The sequence below is a fragment of the Ixodes scapularis genome, unplaced genomic scaffold (genome assembly GCF_016920785.2).
Source record: "Ixodes scapularis isolate PalLabHiFi unplaced genomic scaffold, ASM1692078v2 ptg002182l_1__unscaffolded, whole genome shotgun sequence".
NCBI lineage: Eukaryota > Metazoa > Arthropoda > Arachnida > Ixodida > Ixodidae > Ixodes > Ixodes scapularis.
Window position 1 is genome coordinate 185,999 of NW_024610233.1, and position 25,520 is coordinate 211,518.

The window sequence follows — 25,520 nt, forward strand, 5'->3', positions numbered from 1 at the left end:
GTCACCATATGCAGCCCCGGTGTTTGGCGGCCTTGAAAAAATAATTTTCTACATACGCAAAAACAACAATACCAAATGTAAGCAATATGTGAAATAAGTGCGATTGAGAAGTAGATTGCATGCACGGCGCCAAAGATGCTTATATTGGCGAGGAACGCTTGTCAGTACGACGATGCTCAATAGCGATCTTGGTGCGACTGCTTCAAAACGACCCTTTCGAACAAGGAGGTTAAAAGTACCAGGAGGGGGCACGTTGCAATATTGGTGAAGCCTAGGCATAAAAATTTAAAACGATGTTGTGGCCGACGTGACCGTAGATCTCTCTTGGCGGTTGGTGCGCGTGACATGTCACGTGTGAGATGGGTGGTTGATTGTAGAAGGATTCCTAGCAGGCTTGCGCGCGCTCCGTCCGGTAGGTTTTATCAAATCGAAGGCTAGACTTCGTTTCAGCTTAGGTCTGAGCGCGGCCGATGTTATGAGCGGAAGGGCCAATCAAACAGCGAAAGAGGCACAACGTCATGGCGTGCTTTCTGCAGTTGATAGGACCACCCGGTATTCGCCGTCTCTCTGTGCGTGCTCCTCTGCCGGCTAGTCTTATCAAGCGTAGAGACCACGCCATGACGCTGCGCTTTTTGCGCTTTATGACTGGCCCTTCGGCTCATAACATAGGCCGTGCTCGGACCTAAGCTGAAACGAAGACTAGTTACGGTCAAGTGACGTGGTCACGTTGGCCTGATAAGTGAGGAGGGTAAGGGGGAAAATGAGAAAGAGGCGAGGCGTCAAGGTGGTGGTGGTGAATACGTTTATTTAAAGAGAAAAAAAAATATATATCTCTGGAGACTCGAAGTTTTCATGACGCGGTGGCCTCAAGGCTTGGCATCGTCTCCTCGGTTAAAGGTGTTAGATGGAGTTTCCCAGGTCTCCCTCAGAAATATATTCTAAGAGAGATCTGAGGATCCTGGTCTTGCGTGAGGTGTCGCCCGCTGGGTGCGTCCAGTCCTGCAGTTTTGAAGGTCTTTCGTCATTCGCCATCTTACTGAAGATGAGTGTTCTGAGGGTGGAGAGGGCCACACATTCCCAGAGTATGTGTTTAAGTCTGGGAATGGATTCCTCGGCTTGACACCGCTGGCATCTGGGGTCGGGAGGGACAGCGTAGGGTTGTTGTTTCTTAAGTCTTGCCAGGTCCATTTGGTATCTGAACCTGGGTGTGACTGCTCCTCCTGTGCGTATGCGGCGGAGGATCACCGATTCTTTTCTCTTGAATTCTTCCCTAGGGAGAGGATGTTGTTCTGGGGTCCATGATCTTGCCAGAAGATGTTTTCGTGTCTTCTGGGCTAACCTGAGTTCCTCCCTTGGATCGTATGGGGGAAGCTCAGAGTCTTGTTGCTGTGGTGTTGAGCCTGCCGTGGAGGACTGAGACAACAGGGACGGCTGTGTGAGATTCCTCATCGCCTGCTGTGCAGCCTCATGGGCTAGCTCGTTGCCCGAAATGCCTTCGTGCCCGGGAGTCCACTTGACATTAATTTGAATTTTCTTGGATCTGTATAGTGAGATTGCGAAGGCGAAGATAGCGTCAATGGTGGGGCTAGAAGAGGACCTGTATTTCTTGAGTTCTCTGATGGTGTCTTGCGAGTCGGTATAGACGATTAGCTGTTGTTCGTCTTGTAGATGGGGTACTGCCCCTCGGATGGCTTGCAACACCGCCTCCCGTTCGGCGAAGCCCGGCGTGTGGTGGCCTCGAGGGTTACCTTGAGTCTCTGTCCAGGTCGCATTCCCTTGGATGTATGTGGCTGCTGTTGCCCAACCCATAGAGGAGATGCTGGCGTCCACATAAACGATCATGTTTTTTTCGTCCTCAACAAGCTTAGCCAGCTCCTTCTTGTGCATGCGAGCGTAGTGTTCTCGTCTTTTCTTGTGTCGCGCAGCGTCCATGTTTCTTGGGAGAGGTTTGCACCCATGAGTTACGTCAATGAGTTCCCACGGTGCTTTGCTCGGCGATATGGGGGCCTCTTCTTGTATCTCGATTCCCATGTACTTAGCAATTTTTCTTCCCTCGGTTGTATGTTGTAGACGGGATAGCTGAGCCTCCTTCTGTTGGTTCATAAGGTCTGTGAGTTCTGGGAGGAAGATGCACTTGCTTACTTCCTCTGCCGAAGTGTGGCGTGGGAGCCCAAGGATGGCTTTTCTTGCTCCGTTGATCATGCTTTTAAATCTGGAAAGATGGGTTTTCGTGAGCCGGTAGAATCTCGCCGCATAGGCTATTTTGGATACTAGCACTGCAGTCACGAGTTTTTTGGCTGTTTTTTCCCCAGCTCCTCCCATTTTCGTGGATATTCTTCGGACGAGATTGATACCTTGTTTCCATTTCTTGGAGATCTCGGCCAGCCAAGCTTTGCTTATTCTTGGCTTGTACCCAAAGTTAATTCCAAGGATTTTAACGGAGTCTGCTTTTTGGACTGGGTCTCCCGCAAAGGTAAGACCTAGCTTTTTGTTGTCTTGATTGCGGCCGTAGATGGTATATTTAGTTTTTTCTGGAGACGGGAACATTCCCACATCAGCAAGATATTCTTCAATGGTGTCGAGTCCCTTCTGCAAGGCGACAACTTGGGCTTCAGGAGGCCCTTGATGCGTCCAGATCGTGATATCATCTGCGTAAATCGTCGCCCTGAGGTTGGGTATTTTATAAAGTTTCCAGAGGAGTGGTGCCATAACGATGTTGAAAAGTGTAGGTGACAACACTGCGCCCTGAGGAACTCCAATGTTATTTTCTTGAAGGGTTCCTTCTCCACACTCTTTGTCATATCCAGCTCGGATTTTGTAGACCCGTCCCGAGAGAAATGATTTCACAAAGTCTAGTTGTTTACCCGTGAGGTCTTGCTGCTCCATCTTGCCAATGACTGATTGATGGGGGACAGAATCGAAAGCCTTCTTTATATCGATAGATACAATCACTCGCATTTGTTTTTTTCCTGGGTGCATGTCCACGACGTCTGTGTATATCATCTGCAGACTGTCCTGTATGCACAAGTTCGGTCTAAATCCGGTTTGCGTTGGATGAAAGATGCCGAGGGTTTCAGCGTTGTGCTGAATCCGTGCGAGTACCATTCTTTCCATAAGTTTTCCCATGATTGAGGTCAAGGAAATAGGTCGGACGTTTTTGGGGTCAGTTGCTGGCTTCCCTGGTTTAGGTATTGGTGTGACCAGGGACACCTTCCATTCTTCGGGAAGTTGCCCGCTTTCCCAGATGTCGTTAAACCATTTGAGGATAACAAGACGGGTGGCCAGGGGTGCGTTTCTGAGCATGGGCACTGTAATTCCGTCTTCTCCAGGTGCACTCTTGCTTCTGCACTGTTGTATCGCCGCTCCGAGTTCCCACTCTGTGAGGGGGAAGTCTTCCGGCTTGTGTGCAGGTCCCGAATGGGTTGGGTGGTAAATGATTTCCTCCGGTTTCGTTGGGGGTTGTGGAAAGAAGATGTCTCCCAATTTGTTGAGAATTTCTTCAGTTTTTTCATTGGAGAGGAGTGCGATGACCGGGACAGGGCTGACTCCTTTCTTTTTTCCCGACATGGAGTTGAATGTCTTCCACACGTCTCTAAGGTTGGTTTTCTCGTCGAAGGACTCGCAATACCCTAGCCATCTGTCGATGGATAATTTGTTTGCGTATTTGCTTGCTTCTTCCGTTAAACGGTTGACCTTGTCTAGGTGTTTTTTCTCTTTCCCTTGTCGGTACTTTTCTAAGGCTCTGGTCCTTTTGTCCCATAATGCGAGGAGATGGTAGTCTGGTTCTGGCGTGTCTTCATAGACTTGCCTTACTTCTGTGGCAATCTTTGTAGCTGTTGCGAGTAGTGCGGTGATTTGACATGGTTCCAAGACATCTCCTTGTTCTTTGAGGTTTTGCCTATATTTGTCCCAGATTATTGTTCTCGTTGGCCTTTTTTGCTTAAGATTATTGCCTCCAATGGCGACGTCCATAATGATGGGGAAGTGGTCGCTGCCCCAAGCGTCCTGCGTCATATCCCAGGTTATCTTGCGAGCTGTTGTCGGTGTGGCCAGGGTGACGTCGATTATGGTGTCTAACTGACAGCTAGTTAGAGAGTGTCTCGTTGGTCTAGTAACATCGTTGATGAGTTCGAGACCTCCGGCTTCTATTGCTTCCATAAGTTCTTTGGTCCTGCGGTTTTGCTGTAGATTAGCCCAGTCCTCGATTCTGGCATTGAGATCCCCTCCCATGATGAGGTAGTCGTCTGGATATTGATCCTTGAGATAATTAAGCCATGAGTGATCATATGGTTTCGAGGGACAGGCGTATGCAGATGCAATCGTTAGTCTTCTTTGAGTGGTCTGGAGTGCGACTCGTACTGCTACCACCTCTTGGTAGTCAGTGCACCAGTTGTCTGTATTTATGACAATGAAGGCTAACTTTCGACTGATAAACACATTAACCTGAGCCTTCACCTCCTTTTCCCCATCATTGTTACGTCGCCCCGCAGGAACGGCGCGTTTTATTGCTGGGTTTGCTATCTTGTGGTAGCCAGAGAGGTCAATTTCATCAGTGCGTGTTTCTTGCAAGAGTAATATGTCGAACTTGTAGTCCTCAATTCTCTTAGGAGCATGACTTGTGGAGGCTACGCGGCCGACGTCATGCCCTCTCCTACCCTTCTATCTTCCTTGCTTTCGGAGCTCCGAAAATTTTGAATGGGCGGAAATGGCGATTGCAATGGCAACTGAGACCAAGCAACCAATCAAATCGCGAGGTTTGCTCGTCCGTTTTCTTACACTTGACAATGGATGGATGGATAGATGGTAACACGATAAAAAAAAAAAAAACATTACAAAAATGTTTTGATACGTAGTGTATAGACCAATGCGTCTATACACAATGGATAGATGGATGAATAATGGCTATACCCTTTGTTACGGCCGGTAGCTTGCGCCACCTAGCCCAAGGCACTTAGGGGCGTGCCAAGCTCGGGCTTGTTTGTAAACGGGGCGTTCTTCGCCTGCTGTACCAAAGGAATCCGTGTCCTAATCTGCTTTCTGGGATGAGAACATCACGTGACCCACGGGAAACAATGGATCAACAAACGCACGTGTTCGCACTATTGAATGGCGCATTCGAGGCCAATGTCAAATTGTGTGGTTTGTGCATTAGAACGTGAACGTGGCTATTCATCAGTGAAGAGTGCGCGTGCGTAGCTTTCATCGGCGTTCAAGGTGCGCGGACGTCCCGTAGAGTTGACCGCGCGACCCCGGAAGTCATTTTTACGAGGGAGCGCGGCATGGGGGGTAATGCTCGACACTGGCTGTAGGTGGCGCAAGCTGCCGCCCGATTCAGAAGTTTGCTTGCGGTTTAAACGGTGATGTTTTTATCGGCAAGCTTGTCAAAGAGAGATCAATAATTGTGGAGTGGACTGTTTGGATGGGTTTCGACGAGTCGCCTAAACATATGGGCTCAGGCATTCACCAGGACGCGGCGTAATTTAATAAAGCTTCAATCAAGTCGATTTTTTTTTTAGGGCAATACGTTGATTTTGTTTCAGCTTTCATGAAAGGAAAAATAAACTTGCTTGGAAGCTGGACAGTCATACTCGCTCGGGTCTATACTTGGTTCAGCCCTAGGCTGGCAGTGCGGTGGTATACCTACACGCTGGCCGACCGATCAACCGCCTTCATCACCTTCATCCCTGCACGTATGAGCAAAAGTGTGGTCACATGGCGAAAGACAGACATGACTAATTCATGAGTACGCACTTCCACTGGGTGCCAAGCAAAAGCAAATGCTAAGCCTACTACTTATTTTATTTTCATCTCTCTTTTAACACAGAATGTCATGTGTTCGCTTTCACGAGAAAAGCGACACGCGAGTCTCGCCCGACATACGGGTGAAGGTCATGTAAGCAATATGCAGGATGTCACGTGAGAACGTGAGGTCACGTGAGAACGTGAGGTCACGTGAAGTCCCCCACACGCACACAGCATGTACCCAGCTCATTCGCAACCCATTTTGTTCGTCTCCGAGTGCATTATCAATGTTTGATAAAATATTATCAAATAATGCCTTCTCTTTCTTTTTTTTCCCTTTTCTTTTTTTGGTTTTGTACGTACTTTTGCACAAATAACAAGTCACGTGTCTTCTTTACGCTCCGCCATAAATATACCCGAACTACTATGATGCCTGATTCCGTTAATTTCTGCGTTAAATTTCATGTAGTTTTCACGCAGGAAGATTTAGCCGGTGGAAATGCTCCGCAACACGTCCTTCTGGTTCTGGATAGCGTGAGATTTCGCCCCTGCGTGGAGCCGGGGTTGTTTGGAAGATTAACGGCGGTATCTGTTTTGGACAAAGATTGCGTTGCTGGCACGTCCCCAATATACACGCGGAGTCTGTTTAGACGCCCCTCGGAAGAAAACGGGCGGCGGGTGGGTTCGTCTGCACTTTAGCTGTCGAGGGACCTGACCGAGGGAACACTGGTCCGCTTTTATATCCTGGAGCTTCGAACGCGGCGAAGGCGTCGCTCGCGAGGTCGTCGAAGCCGGTGCAAAACACGCACTCAGCGTGCAAGATCCTACCCAGTGGACAATGTAAACTGCGAAAACCTATCAAACAGTTTTTTTGTCTGTTATTTTACAAGTTTTGTTAGTTATTAAGTGTCAAAAAGTCCGAACTATGAAAGTTTGCGTCTCATTCCTAATTCTGGCCACAGCTCTCTCCAAAGCTGGCTGATATACACCAGAGAAGCAAAAAGGACTGTTTCATGGTCATATTGCCCGCGTTTCGAGGGCACTCTTGTACACGTTACTCTATAAAAGTCTAATCGATTGCAATGACTCTTGGGTAAAGGAGCTGTAACGATTTTAACGTTGAAAGAATTGGTATCTTCTGATTTTGAGATTGTTCACCTTGTCACAAATGACAAAAAACGCACCTCCTTTCATCGAAATGTTGCGATTCCATCGCGTAATAGCGAGGCAAAACTTAGAATATTCCCCGACCTGCAGCCGCGAGCGGCGGCCATGAGAAACTCGCGGAGTGACGTCAATGGGGCTTGTAGAAAGATAGCAAGTTGTGCGAATACCTGCTCGATAAAAGGTAACCTTTCTCTAAATCTTGTCGTTCCAACATATATATAAATGCGTCGAAAACCTGGTATCATCGACAAAACTTTTATTGTACGGAGTTTTAGTGGCGCCATCTATCCTAGGTCCACAAAACTGTCAGCTCTATCTGCTACCGCAAACAGCCACCAGAAGTCGGAAGGAGAGGGGGACAGGGCCGGACGGGGTATGGCCGGACCCGGATGAGACTTCCCTCCATTCACCATGTCGTTCGCGCGGTCGCGAGCGGATGAGTTCTCGCTGCTCACTGATGGCTCTAAAGAGACAACTTTTCCGGAACCCCGCGCCTACCCCATCAACGTCACTGCGCACGTGACCCGGAAGACGGCGTACGAGTTGAGAGGCGGCAACAACCTGGTTCTTTTTCATTTTTTTTAAATAAAAACTAGGATATCCAGGCAAAATCTGTTTTCTGTAGTTCACTTCAGAAGTGTCAGGCATCAACTTCCCCAATAATTTAAGCGAATCCCTGAAATTGTTGCACAGCTCCTTTAAACACCATGAGCCATTTCACTCTGCGTAGGTGGATGACCAGCGAAGCTGTTTAGCACACGACACAGACCTGACACAGAATTTTGAACAAAGGTACGAATATATTTGTCTTGATCGGTGGTCATCGTGACGAAAGGTACCCACACACATGTCGAGGGCTATCGCCGCCCCGAGGAGCCGGAGGAAACTAGACACGCGCGGCGGGACCGCCACCTGGCGGAAGGAAACTACGCACGCACTTGGAACGACGAATAACAGAGGGCGGTGCGAACCCTCTCCGAGTTTTTGTTGACGCACACGAAACTTCCACGGAACCCTAGCTATAAACAGCTTAGCTGTGATATGCAATGGACCGATCTCAGTCAGTGTTCCACGCGTGCGTGACGACGCCGTAACTGTAGTTCATGGGAAGCAGGCGCCAGTTCACGAGACAGCTCGTGCCGCATCGGGATCTGCTCGTGCGCCTGTGAGATCGGTCTAGTTGATCACTTTTTTATTTTATTTTTTTACGTCTGTGGGTTGTAATGTAATTGACTGTTACTTGAAAAAGTTGGAGATTTGTGTTTGTCCTTCGTCGTTCTTGTTCCCCTCTCTGGGGATTATTTTCGTCATTGAAAAAATAACCGTTAGTTTTCCGATTATACTTGAGATTTTGAAAGGAGACTATTCTGGCGGTTTGAAGGCGTGTTTTTTGTGTACTGTCCATCGTTGGGTTAGAATTATCGAATTGCAAACTACCCATCTTCTCAATTCACCAATTTTCGTAAACTTTCCTCCTGTCCGGAGACTACGATTTTCCGCCCGAAGGTAGCGCTAGAGGTCCGTACTAGGTTTGGCGAAGTTTCAGCGGGAATCGATATTTTATTCGAAAGTTATTAGCGATTTTCTGAAAATGTAAATGGTATAATTGTGGCCGACGGAGATCTCGAACATGGTTGTTCTATGGCGCCAGAAACCGAAAACGGGCGAAAGATGGGCCTTATTTTCCCATTGAAAGTTTCAGAAAATCACCTATCTTTTGAATAAAAATATCGGTTCGTGCTGAAACTTGGGCATCTGGTTCGGAGCTCTTTCGGCAGAAAATGAGCGTTCGAGCATGCATAATTTACTTTTGCAATGAAAAAAAAAAAACTATTTTTTTTATTATTTTGCTTTGCACTGTGTGTGGTTATAGACTATGTTTATGCCAAGGTGTCGCTGTTGCATTTTGCTTTGCGAGGATATCAGACTCGCCGCATGCCTATGTGGTTTCGTAAGCACGCGGCCGCCCGCTGTGGAACGTTGCTTCCAGCGCAGCTGTTTTGAAAATTGGAGAGATAGGAGCCATCAATGTTGTCTAACTTCACTTTTTGGGTGAAAAAAAAAAAAAAAAAAGTTGCGATGTTCTAAAACGAGTTTACAACCTCCGGCTTGCAGGATCCGTATCGATTTCTCGAAACGTGTTTCGTGGACAACTTTCCATGGACACGGGTTTTGTGGACAACCTTTCGTTGCCACGCGTTTCGTGGGGCATGCGCTCCGCGACGTTCGGTCGACGGCGTCGGTAATCAAATCTGCAAGCCGGTAAAGTCTAGCGCGTGATTCACCGAGGCGTGTTTACCTAAGCCTCGGAGCCGCCTGGTTGATTCCGAGGCGAGGCGCCGGCCTTCGAATCCCCAGGTGGTGGGTTCGAATACCGGCCGAGATGCCCGCATTCAGACAGAGGTTTATATTGCGGAGAGAAGGCCGTGCAACCGAGATTTCGGTTGTGAATCAAAATATCTTCGGGCGGTCTAAATGAATCTTCAGTCCTCCGCTGGAGCATGCAGGTATACCCTTCGTGGGTTCGGCACGCACCCACTGTCCGCACATTTTGACTTTACCTACAGCCCTCGGGTCCCCTATCTCCCTCCCCGCAAACCAGGCAAAACACAGCAAAGTTTTTTTTTTTTTTTTTTCGTAAACACTGGGGTTGTGTTTGACGAAACATCATAATTATTAAACGAACGCAAACGAAAAGCAACCAGAAAAGAATGAAACGTCGTTCGGCAAACTTGTTGCCACCACTTTCGACCAAGTTAAAACAAAACAAAAAAGGCAGACCCGTACAATTTTGATTTGAGTTTGTTAGTGTGGGCGTTGACGCTGCTTCTAAAATCCCCCCTCTATCGCGGGAGCGGCCAATCCACTCAATTCGGGCTTTCGGAGTTTACGAATTAGCGATTGAAACGCGGTAGGAAAACGATTATCTACTTGCGCAGTCGCGAATATACGAAAGGAGTTCGATCATCTACAGTTTAGCCGTCAACCGCCCTATGAGAGCTTGCCGATCGGCGAAAGATTACTCGATTCATTATTTGAGTTCAAGCTGCTGCATCTGCTGCGAGTTCAGGTTGTCTTGAGGCGCGCCCCTCGCTAAGCGCTGTACAGCGCCTGCAGGTGCCGCGGCTCACGCCTGGTAAGTGTATTTTCAAGCGCAAAGTTTCGTGAAATTACGCGGGGGGGTCAAGCAGTTGCTTTTGAAGGCTCGTTGTGTGTGGATCTGTTCAACCGCCTGTACGCGTGAGCATCTACGTGTGAAGGGGAGGCGGGGGTGTCCACATTGTGTGTGTGTGTGTGTGTGGGGGGGGGGGGGGGGGGGGAGGGAGTTTTTGCAAATTAAGGGGGTGCCTTGAGAAAAACACGGGGGGGGTGTACACCCCTCCCCCCCCCCCCTAGGGGGCGTGTAGGGAAATCACTGGTAGAAGGTCTGTAAAGAGACGTGACGTCACGAGCGTTGACCGGTTCTATTATGTGTGCCTAATAATTTGCACTTCACCAAGAGCGGAACATATCTTCCTAAGAAAAGCTGGTCTTGTTATTTCCCTTTGAAAACTTGTGGGAAGGAGGGGGGGGGGGGGGGGGTACCTACCCCCCCCCCCCCTTTCTTGCTTTTTTTTATATGCGCCCCTGGTCATGATCGGCAACTAGAGTTATCGCTGTGCCGAGATATGCGGAAAGCACCTGGCTTTATTGTTTCGCTGCCTTTTCGTCGCCCGTATGCTTGTTTTGCGCGGGCACTCGTCGACCTAACAATGTGCGCCGGCGACGCCTCGGAAGTCCGGAGGCGGAAATCATTGCCGGGGATTGCTCGGGCCTAATCCAATTGGCGTCGTGAGCTCCGACCCGCCTCTGCTGTCGTTGGGCTTCGGCCGGACCGATATCGGAAAAACACGCAGGGCGATCGATGGGCCGCCATTGTGTTTCTTTTTTCGGCTGTCAGCAATCCTTCGCACTCTGGCCATCTATCGACTACCCGCGACCCACTTCTCACCGCCGTGTACGAGATTGAGGGTCCGTCCTTTTTTTTTTTTCCTTTTATTTCTCTCTTTCTCTCTATTTTTTGTTTGTTAAGTATTTGTTCAATTTTAGATATAGCTTTTTCGTGCTTAAAGTGGTCGTGAAACGTTTCTTTATCGATTTCGCTTAAAAATGGCACTGACACGTCGAAATCGTATATTTTATTATTTATTATTATTATTTATTATTATTGTTATCATTATTATTATGCCAAACGATCGTAAACGATGCCCGGATGTTACCCTCAAAGTTCAAAACTTGGGAGTTCAGTATTTGTGAAGCAAAAAGCAGTTTCTAAATACCGAATTTGAAACTCCCGCGCGATCCGCGCCAGTGCAGTGACGTCAAATATTGAGTCGTCCTGCGAGTCGAGTTTCTCTGGCGCCTCCCAAGTGTCGTGTTTGCCGGCGTCCCGCGAACAACCGGCTGCGAGCAGACGACGCTTGACTTTCGACTTTGAAGTTCTTTTAGGGCCCTTTCAGCCATCTCAAATTCTTGGAAACGGTGTGAGGTCGAAGAGAACGTGCAGTGGACTTTTGTGAGCGACGTGAGGGGCCACGTCGCGCCGGTTCTGCCTGAAAGGCTGCCCCGGCGGAGTCACAACCGAAACTACGATACACAGACACCAAAACCCAGCCGTTTTGACCGTTTGACGATTTCCTTTACGAAGTCTGAGAGGTCTTCGGGCGCCTAAAAAAGACCACTTCGTCCGATTCCATGACTCACCGACCATCCTCTTGCCATATGTGTCGAGCGCCGCCATGTTTTCCGAGAAAGGATAAAAAGCCAGGAGGCGACATCACACCGGACTCCGAGTTTCGGTATTTCAAAAAGGCCCCTGGCGCGTTCGCAATTGCGTTAAAAGACATGTTTTACGAATGCCGTTATTAAATGATATAGAAATGTAGCCTACAAAGCTTCTAAATTTCATATTTGACGTCACAAATAAAATAAAAAAGTGAGGAGGGGAGGAACGGGAGAGAAGAACGCCCAAAATAAAAAAAAAACATGCGTAGGGAATATTTTATTCTTTACTGCGTTATGTCATTTTTTTTGCGTGTCCGATTACAACTGGCATCGTTTGAGACAACAAAAAGAAATACGACCTTTGGGGTGTCAGTGCCTTTTTAATAACTGCTTCGCCGCAATCACTGCGCTGTTCGTAATTTAGGACAGGTGTGTTCGTTTGGAGCTGGACACTCTACACACGGGAGAAAATGGAGCATCATTTAAAACAACATAAAATAATCTTTTAACTTCTTTTTTTTTTTTTCGATGGTGAATTAAATAAACTTCGAATGTTCTCAGAACAAGGATCAATCTTCATTTCTGTGCGTAAGCGTTAAAGGGATACTACAACGAAATTTCGGCGCTCATTTTTTGGTCTATATGTGTTCAAAAGAGCAGTATCACATGGAACATACCAATATCTTGTTAAAAAAGTCTCGAAAAGGAATTTTAAAACGAATTAAACGATTAGCGAATAGCACCTGGTGGATGTCGCTAACGCCTCGTTTGTAATGCTCGTCTAGGAACCTTGACAGCTAGTGACGGAAGTTGTCTCGTCTCGGGCCACGACGAGAGAAGGGGGGAAGGAGGAACTCCCCTCTTCCCGAGAACCCCTTTTGTGTGTCGCAGAAGTCGCTATTGTCCCCCTACAAGATTACAGAAGATTAACCCGTCACTCAAAATTCGTACAAAAGCAGCCGCTTCGGTGGCTGGAACGACCAGGCCATCCTCTCGACATCAGCCTCGCCGTAGCTTTGCTCGTCTTGAGACGACCTACGTCACGATTGCGTTGGATGTCACGTCCTCTAAGCTGGGCCTTCTCCGAACGCTTGCCAGAGTGGGCCGTTTATAACGAAAAATACAGCCACCAGGATCAAAATTCAAACGTGCGATTGTCATTTACGGATATTGTGGATCGTATTCAACCTATTTATGAACACGACGGGAATATTTCAAATTTCGTTGAAGTATCCCTTTAAAGAGATTGGGTGTTTTTTTTTTTTTTATTTGTTCTTTGTCCCGACAGCGAAAATGGGCAGTCACGTGGCTCGTGACGTAACATTGCACCGGAACCGGAAGTGCTCTCAGCCGCGTTAGAGGAACGACGATAATTCCGGGTTCTATATAGACGATTGCGAGCCACTGGCCGCCGCCATGTCCCTGCTCGTGCGACAAGCCCGTGGAATTTCCAGCTTGCCAAAGCTATGTTAAGCTGCTCGTGTCTGCACTCGTGGTAAAGTGTACTAGAATGCTTGGGTAGTGTTGGGACCGGAGGGGCTCGTCTGAAGCGCGTGGTATTGATCACGACAGGTGTCGACACCGGCACCTTATCCAGAAGGTGTGCGCGTGCGCGGCTGCACGCGCGAAATATGAATCTTTAGTGCCGCTTTGGTGGAGTGCACATAGGATTTCTGATACAGCTACGACCTGCCAGCGGTCGTACCGCGGCATCAATAACGCTGCGGCACGATCGTTAGCAACACGATGCTTCAATGTATTGGACGGTACAAGTTTCCTTTGATTTCCTTCTCCCAATACTCTGACTGACTGGACGGTACAAGCCACATTGCCCCTCCTTTACATAAAAAAAAATTGCGACTTTAAAGAAGCGGATAGCAAGTTGTTTCAGCGTAGAATTAGCTGCGACTTTCCGTTTGTCGGATGGTGAGAATTTTAAATGAAATGCCCATTTCCTTGGTCGCAAAGGCCGAACATTAGATATTTGAATAGGATATCTAAAACTCAGAAGCAGTTTTTTTTTTCTCTACCTTATTTTATAATGAAACGAAACGGCATATACTGAAGTCCGAGTTTGTTTTAGTATCTTTTAATACCCCAGGTTAACTTCTCTGTCTTCTTTTCTGCCCGTCTTCTTTTTTTTTTTTTTTTTTACCTTTATCAGCTCGCTTTACTTGTCACTAATTCTTGTGTTCATTTATGAGACGAACCACCCAACCGACGTTCGCAAAGAAGTGAGAATCTTTTATTTCTTCGTGGCTGCCACAACCATCGGAGGACCACCCGACGTTCACTTGTAAGAAATGGCTTATAAGCCGTGACAATTTTTATCCCTTGTTTTAACATTGAACTTAAGTCCAAAAACTGAGACAACGAGGGCTGAACAAGTAATGCTTTATAAGAATCGAAGAAAACAAGCAACTATTTTACATCATTTTGAGCAGAAAACATAAGCACACGTAGATCAGGCAAGGAAAAAGTTGTAATAGATTACAGTACGCATTGAAATAATGGTTACAATGTGCAGCGCGTACATGGTTACAATATGCAGCGCATTATCCTCTTGAGGGTAAAACATCTGAAACCTACACGCCCATAACAATACATTTAACCGACAGCTGCTTTCTGACAACCAGGTAAGTCTTGCCTGAGCAGGGTATTCGAAGGGAAAGACCCTTGGTTCCACAGGGGGCGTATCTGGTTCACGCAGGCATACAGGGTGTTTTAGAGCGCAGCTCTTAGGGGCCCGTTTCCAGCCTGAGCGGCGTCGGCGTCGCCGTCGGCGTAACCGCGCCCCTCCCTCTCCTCCTCCTCCCCCTCCTCCTCCTCCCCCTCCTTCTCCTCCTCCTCCCCTCATTGTGTAGTATGGTCCTGGCGGGTCACGTGACCTCGGGGGGAGGGGGTCACATGACCCGTTTCCAGCCTGTGCGGCGTCGGCGTCGCTCCTCCCCCGCCAAGGTCACGTGACCCCGGGGGGTGACTCCCCTCCCCCCGCCGAAGTCACGTGACGGCCCGCCCAAGGTCATGTGATCCCGTCCCCTCGAGGTCACGTGACCCCCCGGACCTCTGCCCTCCTCCCCCTCCTCCCCTCATTGTCTAGCATGGTCCGGGGGGTCACGTGACCCCCCGCTGAAGTCATGTGACTTATTTTCAGGAAACAAGCTACACAAGTACTCGGAAGAGAGGGAGGGGGAGCAGGAGGGGAGGAGGACTAGCAGGCATGATCACGAGGGAGGAGGAGGAATATACCCTCCACTCCTCCTCCTCAAGAGCTGCGCTCCAATTCGGCGTTACAGGAAGTTGTAAACGGCTTTCACTTTTTGTTTTATTCTTTAGAGAACTTTACATAGCTTACAAAAAAATAGATGTGGCAGATATGCCGTCTTTCGTTATATCTGTAGGGCTCGGTGGACAATAAATGGGTGAATAACCGTTTCAATGTTTAATAATTAACCAAGATCTGTTAGTTAACTTGTTTATTAGCGGCTTAATTGGCCATGGTGCAATTGCAGTTTTAAAACGAGTCATTATTAAAGGCAAACACAATTTCGACAATCCGCGAAAAAGCAACGAGGTTCGCGAAATTTATTGTAAAAGTTTACCTTTCTTCGGCTTGATTCAGAAACCGCGTTATGAAAATAATACGTAGAATAGTGACTTAGTCGTCTTGATGTGTGGCGCCGGCGAGTCCACCGAAGACACGCTGTCGAGTTAGTGACGAGGGGACAGAAACAACTGTGTCATTCTTCTACGCAACAATATCAGCACAACCTCATTCGTGCTTTCAGTGCACGTTTATTTAAGTAACGGAAGAAAGGCAAAATTTTAGCGATGAATGTCTAAGGACAGAACCAGCGGGTTGCTAGAGATAATTAAGCATGAGAAAGAAAACGAGAAAGGACGGACAAACACAACGAAAACGAGCGCCTTGTTGCTTTCGCTCAAAGCTCGTTGTTTGTTCGCGAACTTTCTAAATTGGGTTGGCCTTTAATAATGGCTCCCTTTAAAGCTGCGATTGCAACTTGGCCCATTAAACCGTTCATCAACCCTTTGCTTACCTCAAAAACTAAAAAAAAAAAAAAAAAGATTTGAAAAAAAACGATTTTTTTTATATGCCCTATACTCTGTTTCACCTTGTGTTGTACCGCAGGAAAGGCTACAAGCGCGAGCTCCTTGCTCTACGGCACGCTCCTTGCTCTACGGCACGCTCTACGGCGGTGCGGTAAGAGTAGCTCCCAACGCTATGAGCTCGCGCTTCTAGCCTTCGCTGCGGTACAACATAAGGTGAAACGGAGTGTATAAAATCGTGGTACCGACACGTGCACCGCTCAAAGTAAAAAAAAAAAAAAAAAAAAAAGCGCGCGCTGCGCGAGGTTTTTTGGATAACTCGACTACAGCGCCGCCACGAACTGTCAATACACGCGCCCTCACGAGCTCCCGTTGCCGAGCCGCCCCGGTCCCAACACTACCCAAGTATTCTAGTACACTGTACTCGTGGGGCACCAGTCGGGGCGCCATGCTTGCAATAGACGGATCTCGCAGCCAGTCTCATTACAGTGTACTAGAATACTGTAGTCTCATTACGCCACCCGCTGCCGCCATGCATCGTGCGATCTGTAGTCTTTCTGCACGCGCGGCAACCGCGCTGAGGTTCTGCGCGAACAGAGCACGAGCTGTCTCGTGCACTGGCGCCTGCCTCCTATGAGCTAGTTATGGCGGTCGTCACGCATGCCTGGAACGTAAAGGCATAAGCCGGGGTTCACTCTGCTCATACTTCATAAAAAAGGCAGTCTGCAAACACGAGTCATCGCAATATCCGCATGGTTAGAATATATGCCGCGTGCCAAGGTCCTCCTTGAAGTCGTTTCCGCGTGGCATTCGAAGCACGGATCTCGCGTTCGAATCTCTACATGCATGACCGTCTTTTGTGTAATGTACAAGCAGGGTGATTCCCTAGCTCAGCATGCTTGCTCCTGTTTATACGAGGACTCGTCCATGGAAGGCACTTTCTGAAGCCACGCATTCGTGCCCGTGCCTTTGTCTTCATTGCAGATATAGGCCAACACGAGGTGTGGGCGCTGCGCGTACGCAAGAACCAGGTTCGCTTCCGCGCATGCGCCCTGCTAATAGCAGCGTCAGCTTTATCGGCATGACGCAGGGCCCGTCAGAGTGACACCTCTTCAAGGTCGCGCTGCTCGGTGCGCGAGTGCCTTTTTCCATTGTCGCTTCTCCCACCGCGTTGCCCGTCGTCGATGTCTCACCTTGTATTTCCAAGACAATGACGGTATGTTTTGTGACGTCACGCTAACGCTGTACAGCTGGCTGTTAAGCGGAGCGTAGTGTGCGCGAAGACTTTGCTCTTCGGGTGCGGTGCCTGGATGGAACGCGTCTTCGGTTGGTGTGTACAGCGTCCTCCCATGCTTCCGAAGTGGTCCCCAAGTTACAAGAGATGACGTCACAGGAGCGTCATGTCGCGACCCTGGCGGTTGCTGCTAGAAGTCACGGCGAAGAGTATCCACCAACTCATTACAAACAAACCGGAGCTCCCCTAGCGGACGCCGCATGCGCGATGGGGGTGTGGGCAAGAAGCTCGCCGTCGCCCATAAACAAACCATTGAAGTGCGATGTCGTCGGCGTCGGTGCGAGTCCCCGTGCTCTTTTTCGTGTTGGAATTGTTGATTCTACGTCTTCCTGGCAATGTCTGACTACTTGAGCGGCCTCGGCGAAATTAACGAGGCTCGTCACACCGCAAAACTTCGCGTGAATAATGTGGCATGCCGCGATTCATTCCGCGTGGACGCCACAAAATGGACGCTAAGGCCTGATTCGCATGATGAGATTCCGAAACAACTTGACGGTTTTCCCTTCTTCATGTTAGAACAAAACAAATGAATCTGATGACCGCAAGTACTGTGAAATAAACCCAAAGTGCTTCCCTCGCAAGCAGTCGTGGTCCGACTGCGTCCGGTTTTCCCTTTTCACGGCACATATCCCACGTTCTTGGACAAACCGAGGAGATGAAAACTGACCTTCAAAGCTTTCTCGACTCTTTTGGTACAGCCCCAGTCGCGGTGTTTTGACGAAAAGGCATGTTTTTGTCTAGTTTCTTTCTAAACAGCGCAGGAATGCACGTCTCGCATGGGGCCTTCCGCCCACAGCCCCAGACCGGAAGTGCGCTCGACGCGCCACCACCGCGCCGTGACGTAAAGAGTTCGTGTCCTCGCGATAGTCTCAACTCCTCAAGCTTCCATGGGCTGTCAAACCGAAGAATGACCTGCAGCAAGACATGCGCCTGCCACAGCCACCACCGTCGCTGTGTCGACGCCAGGATCGCGACCGACGGCAGCGTGACACTTATACGACGTCATCAGGCGGAAATTGGGGAACCACTTTTTAGAACGCGGTGAACATTCGGCGTTTCAGGCACGCGTGCTTTGTGTGGTTTGCTATACTCTGTTTCACCTTATGATGTACCGCAGGAAAGGCTACAAGCGCGAGTTCCTTGCTCGGGGGCACCTCCCGGCGGCACAAGCTCTCGTGACTTAAAGGGGCCCTGCAATGACTTTTTTAGTAATTTTTAATTTGCACCAAACCTGAGCGCACTGAACGTAGTAACTTAGTGAAACTTTTCTTTTCTCGAAATTCGCTTTATTTTAAAAGTTATAGGCAAATTAAAATTACAAAAACAAGCAAGAAATAACCCCCCTCGTGACGTTCTTGGTTGCTTTTGAGTGGCCATGAACTCGAAGAGAAGTAGTGAGCTCATCGAGCGCTCATGGCTGCCGCACTTGTGTCGACGGCGCGAGAGGGCGCCACTGAAGCGTGTTCTGGATAGGCTGTATGCAGCGGGCAGCCAGAGCGGCTCTCATTGCATTTGCTGCACGATTAAATACTAATTCGGCATGACACTTCATTGGCCACAAACGACAGCAAGCACGGGGTAACGATCAGTACATAATGGGAGCTACTTTGCGCTGCCATACCGCGAAACGGCCGAACCGCAAGACAAAGCTTCTCGCCGAAGGCCTTCAGAACGCTCGGAGCCGGTCTGATCCTCCTGCCCATACGACCGCAGCGCCGCCGCGAACATCCGGGACCTTTCCGTGTCGGCGCCTGATCCCACTACTCCTTTCTAGTATGCGCCGCCTTTTCCACCGCTTGGTGGCGGGTATGTCGACGGGTCATTTCTTGTTTCCGCACTTTATGAACTGCATTCGTTTCTTTTTTGATCTTAAATACTGAACAAAAACTTCTTTTATAAATAATTGAAACGGTTCACGCCACTTATATTTTGTATTTCGACTAAAAAGAAGCTTTTAGCGGCTCTGACCAGTAGTAAGCCCAGAACCAAAGACGTCACATTTTGCGCGTTTTCGGTACCGCGGGTCGCCCTCGTCGGTGGAGGAGGTTTCCGCGTTGTCCGGTTAAAATATGACGCACTGATATTTCGTTACTCTCTCCGTGCCCGCTGGCTTGCCCGAACCCCAAGAGAGCTGGCATTGTAAAGGGAAATGAGGGGAAAAGTGAGAGCCAATAGCGTACGCGCACAGGTGACAACACAATGCAGGGTATAGTTAAACGCGGGTGGATTGGTGTACAAAATGAAAAAGAGGGAGGAAAGCTTGTCAAAGCTAGAGTCACTACAGAGCGACGGCCCGGTCGTGTGCGTGTGTTGGCGTTGTAGTCCGCGATCTGGTAAGGGCGCATCTCGCTTCGCGCCTGCCATTGGCCGTGCCGTATGCAGCGCGGTTTAATTAAGCGATTTTAATTAGCTTACAACTTCCAAAATAACGCGAAGCTTGCTACCACGAATTTTCCTCCGTGTTACTATGTTGCTTGACATTTATCTCGGCGCAAGTTTTCGACCAGTCAAAAAATAATTGGAGGGCCCTTCTTTTTAAAACACCTCGGGATATGGAGACTTTACAAAAGCATTTCGGGGAAAAATAAATTACACTCATAAAACAAGAAGCGTGAAACTACTTGATTGGACAGACTATTAAGCGATGGAGACTGAACAATTTGTGGTAATCCTGTAATAGTCGCGCGGCCGCTGACTTCTGGATATTCCAGGAAAAGGTCTTAGGAAATGTGCTTTGCATACAGTTTCTTACTTTTTTTTTTTACTGCTTCCTTTTGTTTTTGAGGCATTTTTCACATGTGCTATGAAAATAATCAACCGTACAACACAAACAAAGCTAATAAAAGAAAACAGACAACCGAAATTTAAAAGTTTACTGATTATCGATGATTTTTCAATCTGAAATCTACTATTTTCTGGGGAGCTGTGGCAACACTGAGCAGAGCCCGCACGGGCAGACTCCGGAGAGGCTGCACGGCCGTGCTCAGCGCGGCGCGGCCACTTCCCGAGAGCGCGCGCTCGGACGTCGGCCGCCACCTCGGCATTAGAGAAACGTGGTCGTCCACGCCACTACGCCGCTGAAGAACTAAGCGAGCGGAAGAACGGCATTCATGCTTTCACGTTCACGACTCATAACAAGTGCTTAGGCGTCCTCGGAATGTTTTAAACTATATATCGCGGGCTTTCGTTTTAGTCTAATAAAAAGACCGCGCTAAGCGTATCATGCAGAAAACAGCTTAATTGGGTGTTTTTCAATGGTCTCATCTTTCCATTTCACACCTCAGCTCTTACACGAATCATTGAAAGTAGTTAATTTGTTTTAATTAACTATGTAACTAGGCGCACTAAAAAGAATTGTGCATCTTACCGAAACGCGCTCCGTCGGTTTTTTCTTTGTTTTCTTTTTTTTTTAAATTTTGGTGCAAGTTATTTGGTACTGGTGCTGGACCGTTGCAGTAGGGTAGTGCGAGCTTTCAAAACTCGACTATATCGCTTCAAATATAACGCACTATTTGATTTGTTCGTCGTATCGCGATGTTAACTCCGTTTAGTTCGCTTCTTACTGCGCGCTGGTGCGCTGCGGAGAAGCGCAACCCGCGTAGTAGAAATCGCTATTCTGCGTTCCGCTTCGCCTCAGGGCAGCCGTGTGCGTACGTGAAAGCAGCACTCCAGAGCATGCCCTGCACGCGCACGCGTCGGGTAAATGCGGGCAGGAAGTGAGGGAGAGGAGGAAACGAGAGCGCACGGGGTCGTCAAAACAAATACCTTACTAGGTCCGAATTCATTCTGGTTGGAACGATGAGGGTGGAAGACGGGGAGCTATCGCTGCCTTCGTTGAATGCGTTCGACGACTGCGCTGGACGCAGAGGCAGCCAGCCTCGCGCCTACCCACTGCTCATCCCAACCGGAGCCTAGCGTTCCGAAATTCCCTTCCCCCGTGCGTCCTCCTCTCCTTCAGTTTATGCCCGTATTGGGAAGAAAACTTGCTCAAAGCTGATGGGACACTCTGTCTTCCAGTCGGTTTCGGAACCGACTTGCCTCCGTCATTCTTCGTGGTACCGTTTTCTTCTTCTTTTTTTCTCTTCAATTTGAGATTAATAACGCGTGTTCTTCGTCTCAGCGTAACATGGCAAACGGTCTCAGTGGGTCAATCAGCGCGTCAGGGTTGAATCGCGTGGGTACACTCCCACTATACCCGTTTTCACCTTAAGAAAAAGGGAAGTTTTGCGCATTGTGCATACGCCGCTCGAAGTAGTTCTTACAATAAATAATTGTCAAATAAATAATTGTCAAATAATTGTCATTTGAAACACGTGTATGTCTCGATAAGATAACATGTATCTAACCTAAAACCTACCTACGTGTGTCTCAATTTTCTGTTAAAATGGCAACTTAGTAATGCTCCGCTTGGAGCCGGACTTTTTTTTTTTTTTTTTTTTTTTTTTTTTCCTACGATTTTTGAGGGGAAAACGGGTCTAGTTGCGCGCAGTGCTGTCGGAGCCGTGAGCGGGAGAGAAAAGAAATCCGCTTCTGCGCCAAGTTTGAGTGACAGACTAATCTCCGAGGGAGACAAAAGCGACGGCTGGGCACACACAGAAAAAGTATGGAGTTTCTCCTTCTCCAAAGGTTACTTTCTCTCGTCCCTTTGGTAAGAGCTCTCGCGTACTTCGCCTCCGTGGCCTTCGATCGCTCTTTTTGCGAAAACCTACGACGTCGTGCCGCTGCGGTGCGCTGCGCTTGTAAACAGTGTGTTGGCCAATAGTTGCGCGACACTTTAAAACCCCATCACCATATAGATTCACAAAAAGAATTTCTGCGCGTGCTTCGTGCCTATAGAGCTTCTGCGAGCGACGCTCGTTTACCAACACTGAGCTCGCGTATTGATCGCCGCGGGATGGGCGGGTTCGCGAGCATTCCGGGATTCCTGCCATGCCGGAGCGTCTTCCATGCTGTTGCATGCAGCTGCGTGGGCGGCGTGCACGACGACGACGGCGCCCGTAGCCTTGACTGACGCCCACGACGACTGGCACGCGGCTTGGCCGTCACCTTCCCTCCGTGCCAGGAGATGCATGCGCGCCACGGCCTTCGGGGTTGGGCCGCCGAAACGACGCATTCCGGCATGTTCCCCAGACACGACAAACCCATCGGAGAGAGAAAAGGGCTCGCACGCGAGTGACGTCGGCACTATTCTGGAAGCATGGTATGCTTCTTTTTTTTTTTAACGTCTGTCCGTTTTCCGTTAAATCTAGCGGGAAAATTGACGTCACGAGACCTACACACCGATTCAGTTCGCTCGCTGGTGTAAGTTTGGCCTATGCGCCAATTTAGTTTTTCTGTTGGATTTAGCGGGGAAATTTACGTCACCTTTGCGCGAAATCAGTTTCCTTGCTCAATTTAGCCGGGAAATTGATTTTAAAAAATGCGTGTCCTCGTTTCCTCGGCGAAACTTCTTTTTTTTATTCTCAACAGATTCGCTGCCAATTATTATTATTATTATTATTACATCAAGGAAACAAGAAGCTCCAGCGTGCCACTCCTCCGGAGTATAGAGTTGTTAAGCGTCGTTCACACACTTGCAGCCGAGTCGGACCCAGAGAGACAAGACGGATGTTTTGAGCCTCTTGCGACGGCTTGGGACCGGTTGCGCGCTTCTGCAGAGCAGCTCCTACTCCGTCGCGAGAGGCTTAAAAATCGGTCTCGTCTCTCTCGGTCCTACTTGGTTGCAAGTGTCTGAACGGCGCTTCAGACAGGCGACCTCCGTTAAAGGGCAACTCCGCTTAATTTCAAAAATTTTGAGATAGTGGCCGATTTTGCTTTTTGAAGCACTCAAAAACAATCCCCAATCCTTTGTTTCGCGAAAAATGAAATATTTTTCGTGTAATTTTACTCTAGCCATGATCACAAACCGAAACCGAAACGGTGGCAAAGCCGGACAACATTGTATATTCGGCATCACTAAGCATGTACACCCACGTGATATACAAGGGGAAGAAGGAGCTCCCCTCTTATCAGGATCCTCCTTTGTGCCTCCTGGATTAGCACAGGCGTCGCTACTCTCCTCCCAGAAGATTATAGAAGATTAGCCTGTCACTCAGAATTCTTACAAAAGCAGCTTCCCTCTCCTCCTTTTACTTAGTGTTCAAAAGTATGCGATGTAACACAAGCCGCGCTCAACGAGGCGATCGGCTTATCAGTAGTATCAATAGTCGAGCGCCGGGCCGGCCGAGCGCGTCACTCACGTCTTTCACGGCGCTGGCGCCACCCGTGCTCTCCCCGAGAAAGAAAACAAAATTGAAAAAAAAAAAAAAAAAAGAAGCTGTACATGTTTGATGACGTCGCGGACGTGCCGGGAGAAGGAATTCGGAGGAAGCGGAAATGCAGCCGGGCAGTGTTGTCTGACCCGCACGTCTCATCCAAAACCAGCGGATTCGTGCTTGCCAAACTTTGACAGCGATTTTAATGAACTTCTAGGCGGAATTCCGTCGTAATATTTGCTATGGGGGTTTTGTAGATGATAACAAAGAGAACTGTATAGTTTTGCACTACTGGAAAAGAAGCGGAGTTGCCCTTTAAGGCCCGTTCACACTTTTGCAACCGAGTAGGACCGACTGAGACAAGACCGCTTTTTAAGCTTCTTGCGACGGCTTAGGACCAGCTCCGCAGCAGCGCCTCCGGTTCTAAGCCGTCGCAAGAGGTTGTAAAACCGGTCTTGTCTCAGTCAGTTCTACTCGGTCGCCAATGCGTGAACGGACCTTTAACGTTACGACGTGATTCTAGTGGGGAGACGAACGGACGACAAGGGGTCAAACACGTGCGTCTCAGATTGAGACGCGTGTGTTTCTTGTCCCTTTGTCGTCCGTTCGTCTCCGGCACCTTTCCAAAAACCGCTCCTAGGCCGCCGCCATGTTGCTGATGTTAATGCGGTTGGTGCGACTCTCGCGCCCTCTATCAGCTAGAATTTTTCTGCCACTCTCTGGGACTGTGAAGACCCGCTCAGCGCGGTTCTCTACCTACGTTTTTGCGGTTTTGCATTCGACGTTTTCTCGCCCCTCTTGAAAGTTTCCACTTAATTTTTTTTATGCGTGCTACGTACCCTTTCTGTGTTATCTTTAGGGTGTGCATTTTCCGGTTTTAACCGAAAAACACCGATAAACATCCGTCGGTGACGAAAATATAAAATCGGTTAAAACCGAAAAACACCGGTGGTTGTATATTTACGTCCTGGTTAAAACCGAAAAACACCGGTCGTTGCTAGTTTCCGACCTAGCGAAACCCTTTCCCCGTAGAGGTTCGTCAAACGTGTTATCTCGTGGATCCTGCATTCTTCCAGTGTTTATACATGGCTTGCAGGTGGCGTCAGTGCGCCCTCCTTTCTGGGGGTCAAAAGCGTCTAGTGAACCCAGTGGAAGCTAAGCTCTCATACGCCTTTCCCCTATTGTGTCTCCCATGGCCCCCTTTTGTGGAAAAATTAACACAGTGGAGGGTAGGCTCTCACGTGCCTTTTCTTCATTGTGTCTGGCCAAGTGATATCGGTGCAAGCCATGTATTCAGAGGTTGCTGTGGTTCCTGGAAGACACTGCCAACGTACGTGTCGTACAGGAGCGTGCGTTTTCATAATTGCGGGTTGCGAACCGCAAGGAACGTGCTGCCATGACGGCAGCACGTTCCTTGCGTGTAGATGCAAGCATGAAAGTATGCTTGCATCTACTATGATAACCAAGTGTGAGAAATAGTTGCTTCCTAGAGAAGAAGTGTATGAACTATGTGAATAAAATCGGAACTCTCTATATGTGATCAATCGCTTTTTTTCACCAATATTCACCGATTTTAGCCTTGTCGTGAGATGTTCCACCGAAATACACCGGTGTTTTGAAAACAAATAAACACCGAAAAACATCCGCCGATTTTTCTCACAAATAAACACCGGAAAGTACACACCCTAGTTATCTTCCATTGTGAGAAATAAGGCTGGTAAGTGCCTGCCATTCAAGCTTTTCTGCTCGACATTCACGGGAAACGAAAGACGTGAAGGACGTCGAACGACCCTCGACGCGATTTTACGAACATTGTTCTCCCCCCTCCCAGAGATAATCCGCGTAAAATCCTCAGCCATCTCCAAAAACAGTTGTCCGGGTTAGGGTGAGAAACGGGTCAGTCACGTTTGTTTCTTTGCCTTGGTGCGGTTGTGAAAAGAGGAAGCTCTCCCCAAGACGTGCCCCAAAACGAAGTCATCCCGGATTCCGTCCGATCGTCAAGATGTGACTGTCGTCGACTGTGACTGTGTTATTTGAGATCTTTCTCAAATAAATTCGTTTCGGATAACGCTGCATCGTGTGGTACGTACGAATGTTAACACTTCCTCCTGTCCATCGGTAAACACGTTATTTGTGAGCGGGAAAAATGCATGCCTTTCGGCCCTGTTCTGTTGCAATTTATTTTTGACAGCAAAGCCCTTTGTCGTTTCACATGCGGCGAATCCCGCGGT

The 25,520-nt window shown here is 48.5% G+C and overlaps 2 protein-coding genes across 3 annotated transcripts in view; one reads left to right on the forward strand and one right to left on the reverse strand.

Annotated features, from left to right (window-relative positions):
- Positions 1-25,520, forward strand: part of LOC8051147 (protein kinase C and casein kinase substrate in neurons protein 1) — a 93,096-nt gene that overhangs the window by 5,191 nt on the left and 62,385 nt on the right. The window lies entirely within an intron of this gene.
- Positions 789-4,598, reverse strand: LOC120842257 (RNA-directed DNA polymerase from mobile element jockey). The gene has a single exon (XM_040213291.3). The coding sequence runs from the start codon at positions 4,228-4,230 to the stop codon at positions 901-903; it is 3,330 nt and encodes a 1,109-aa protein (XP_040069225.2). The 5' UTR covers positions 4,231-4,598; the 3' UTR covers positions 789-900.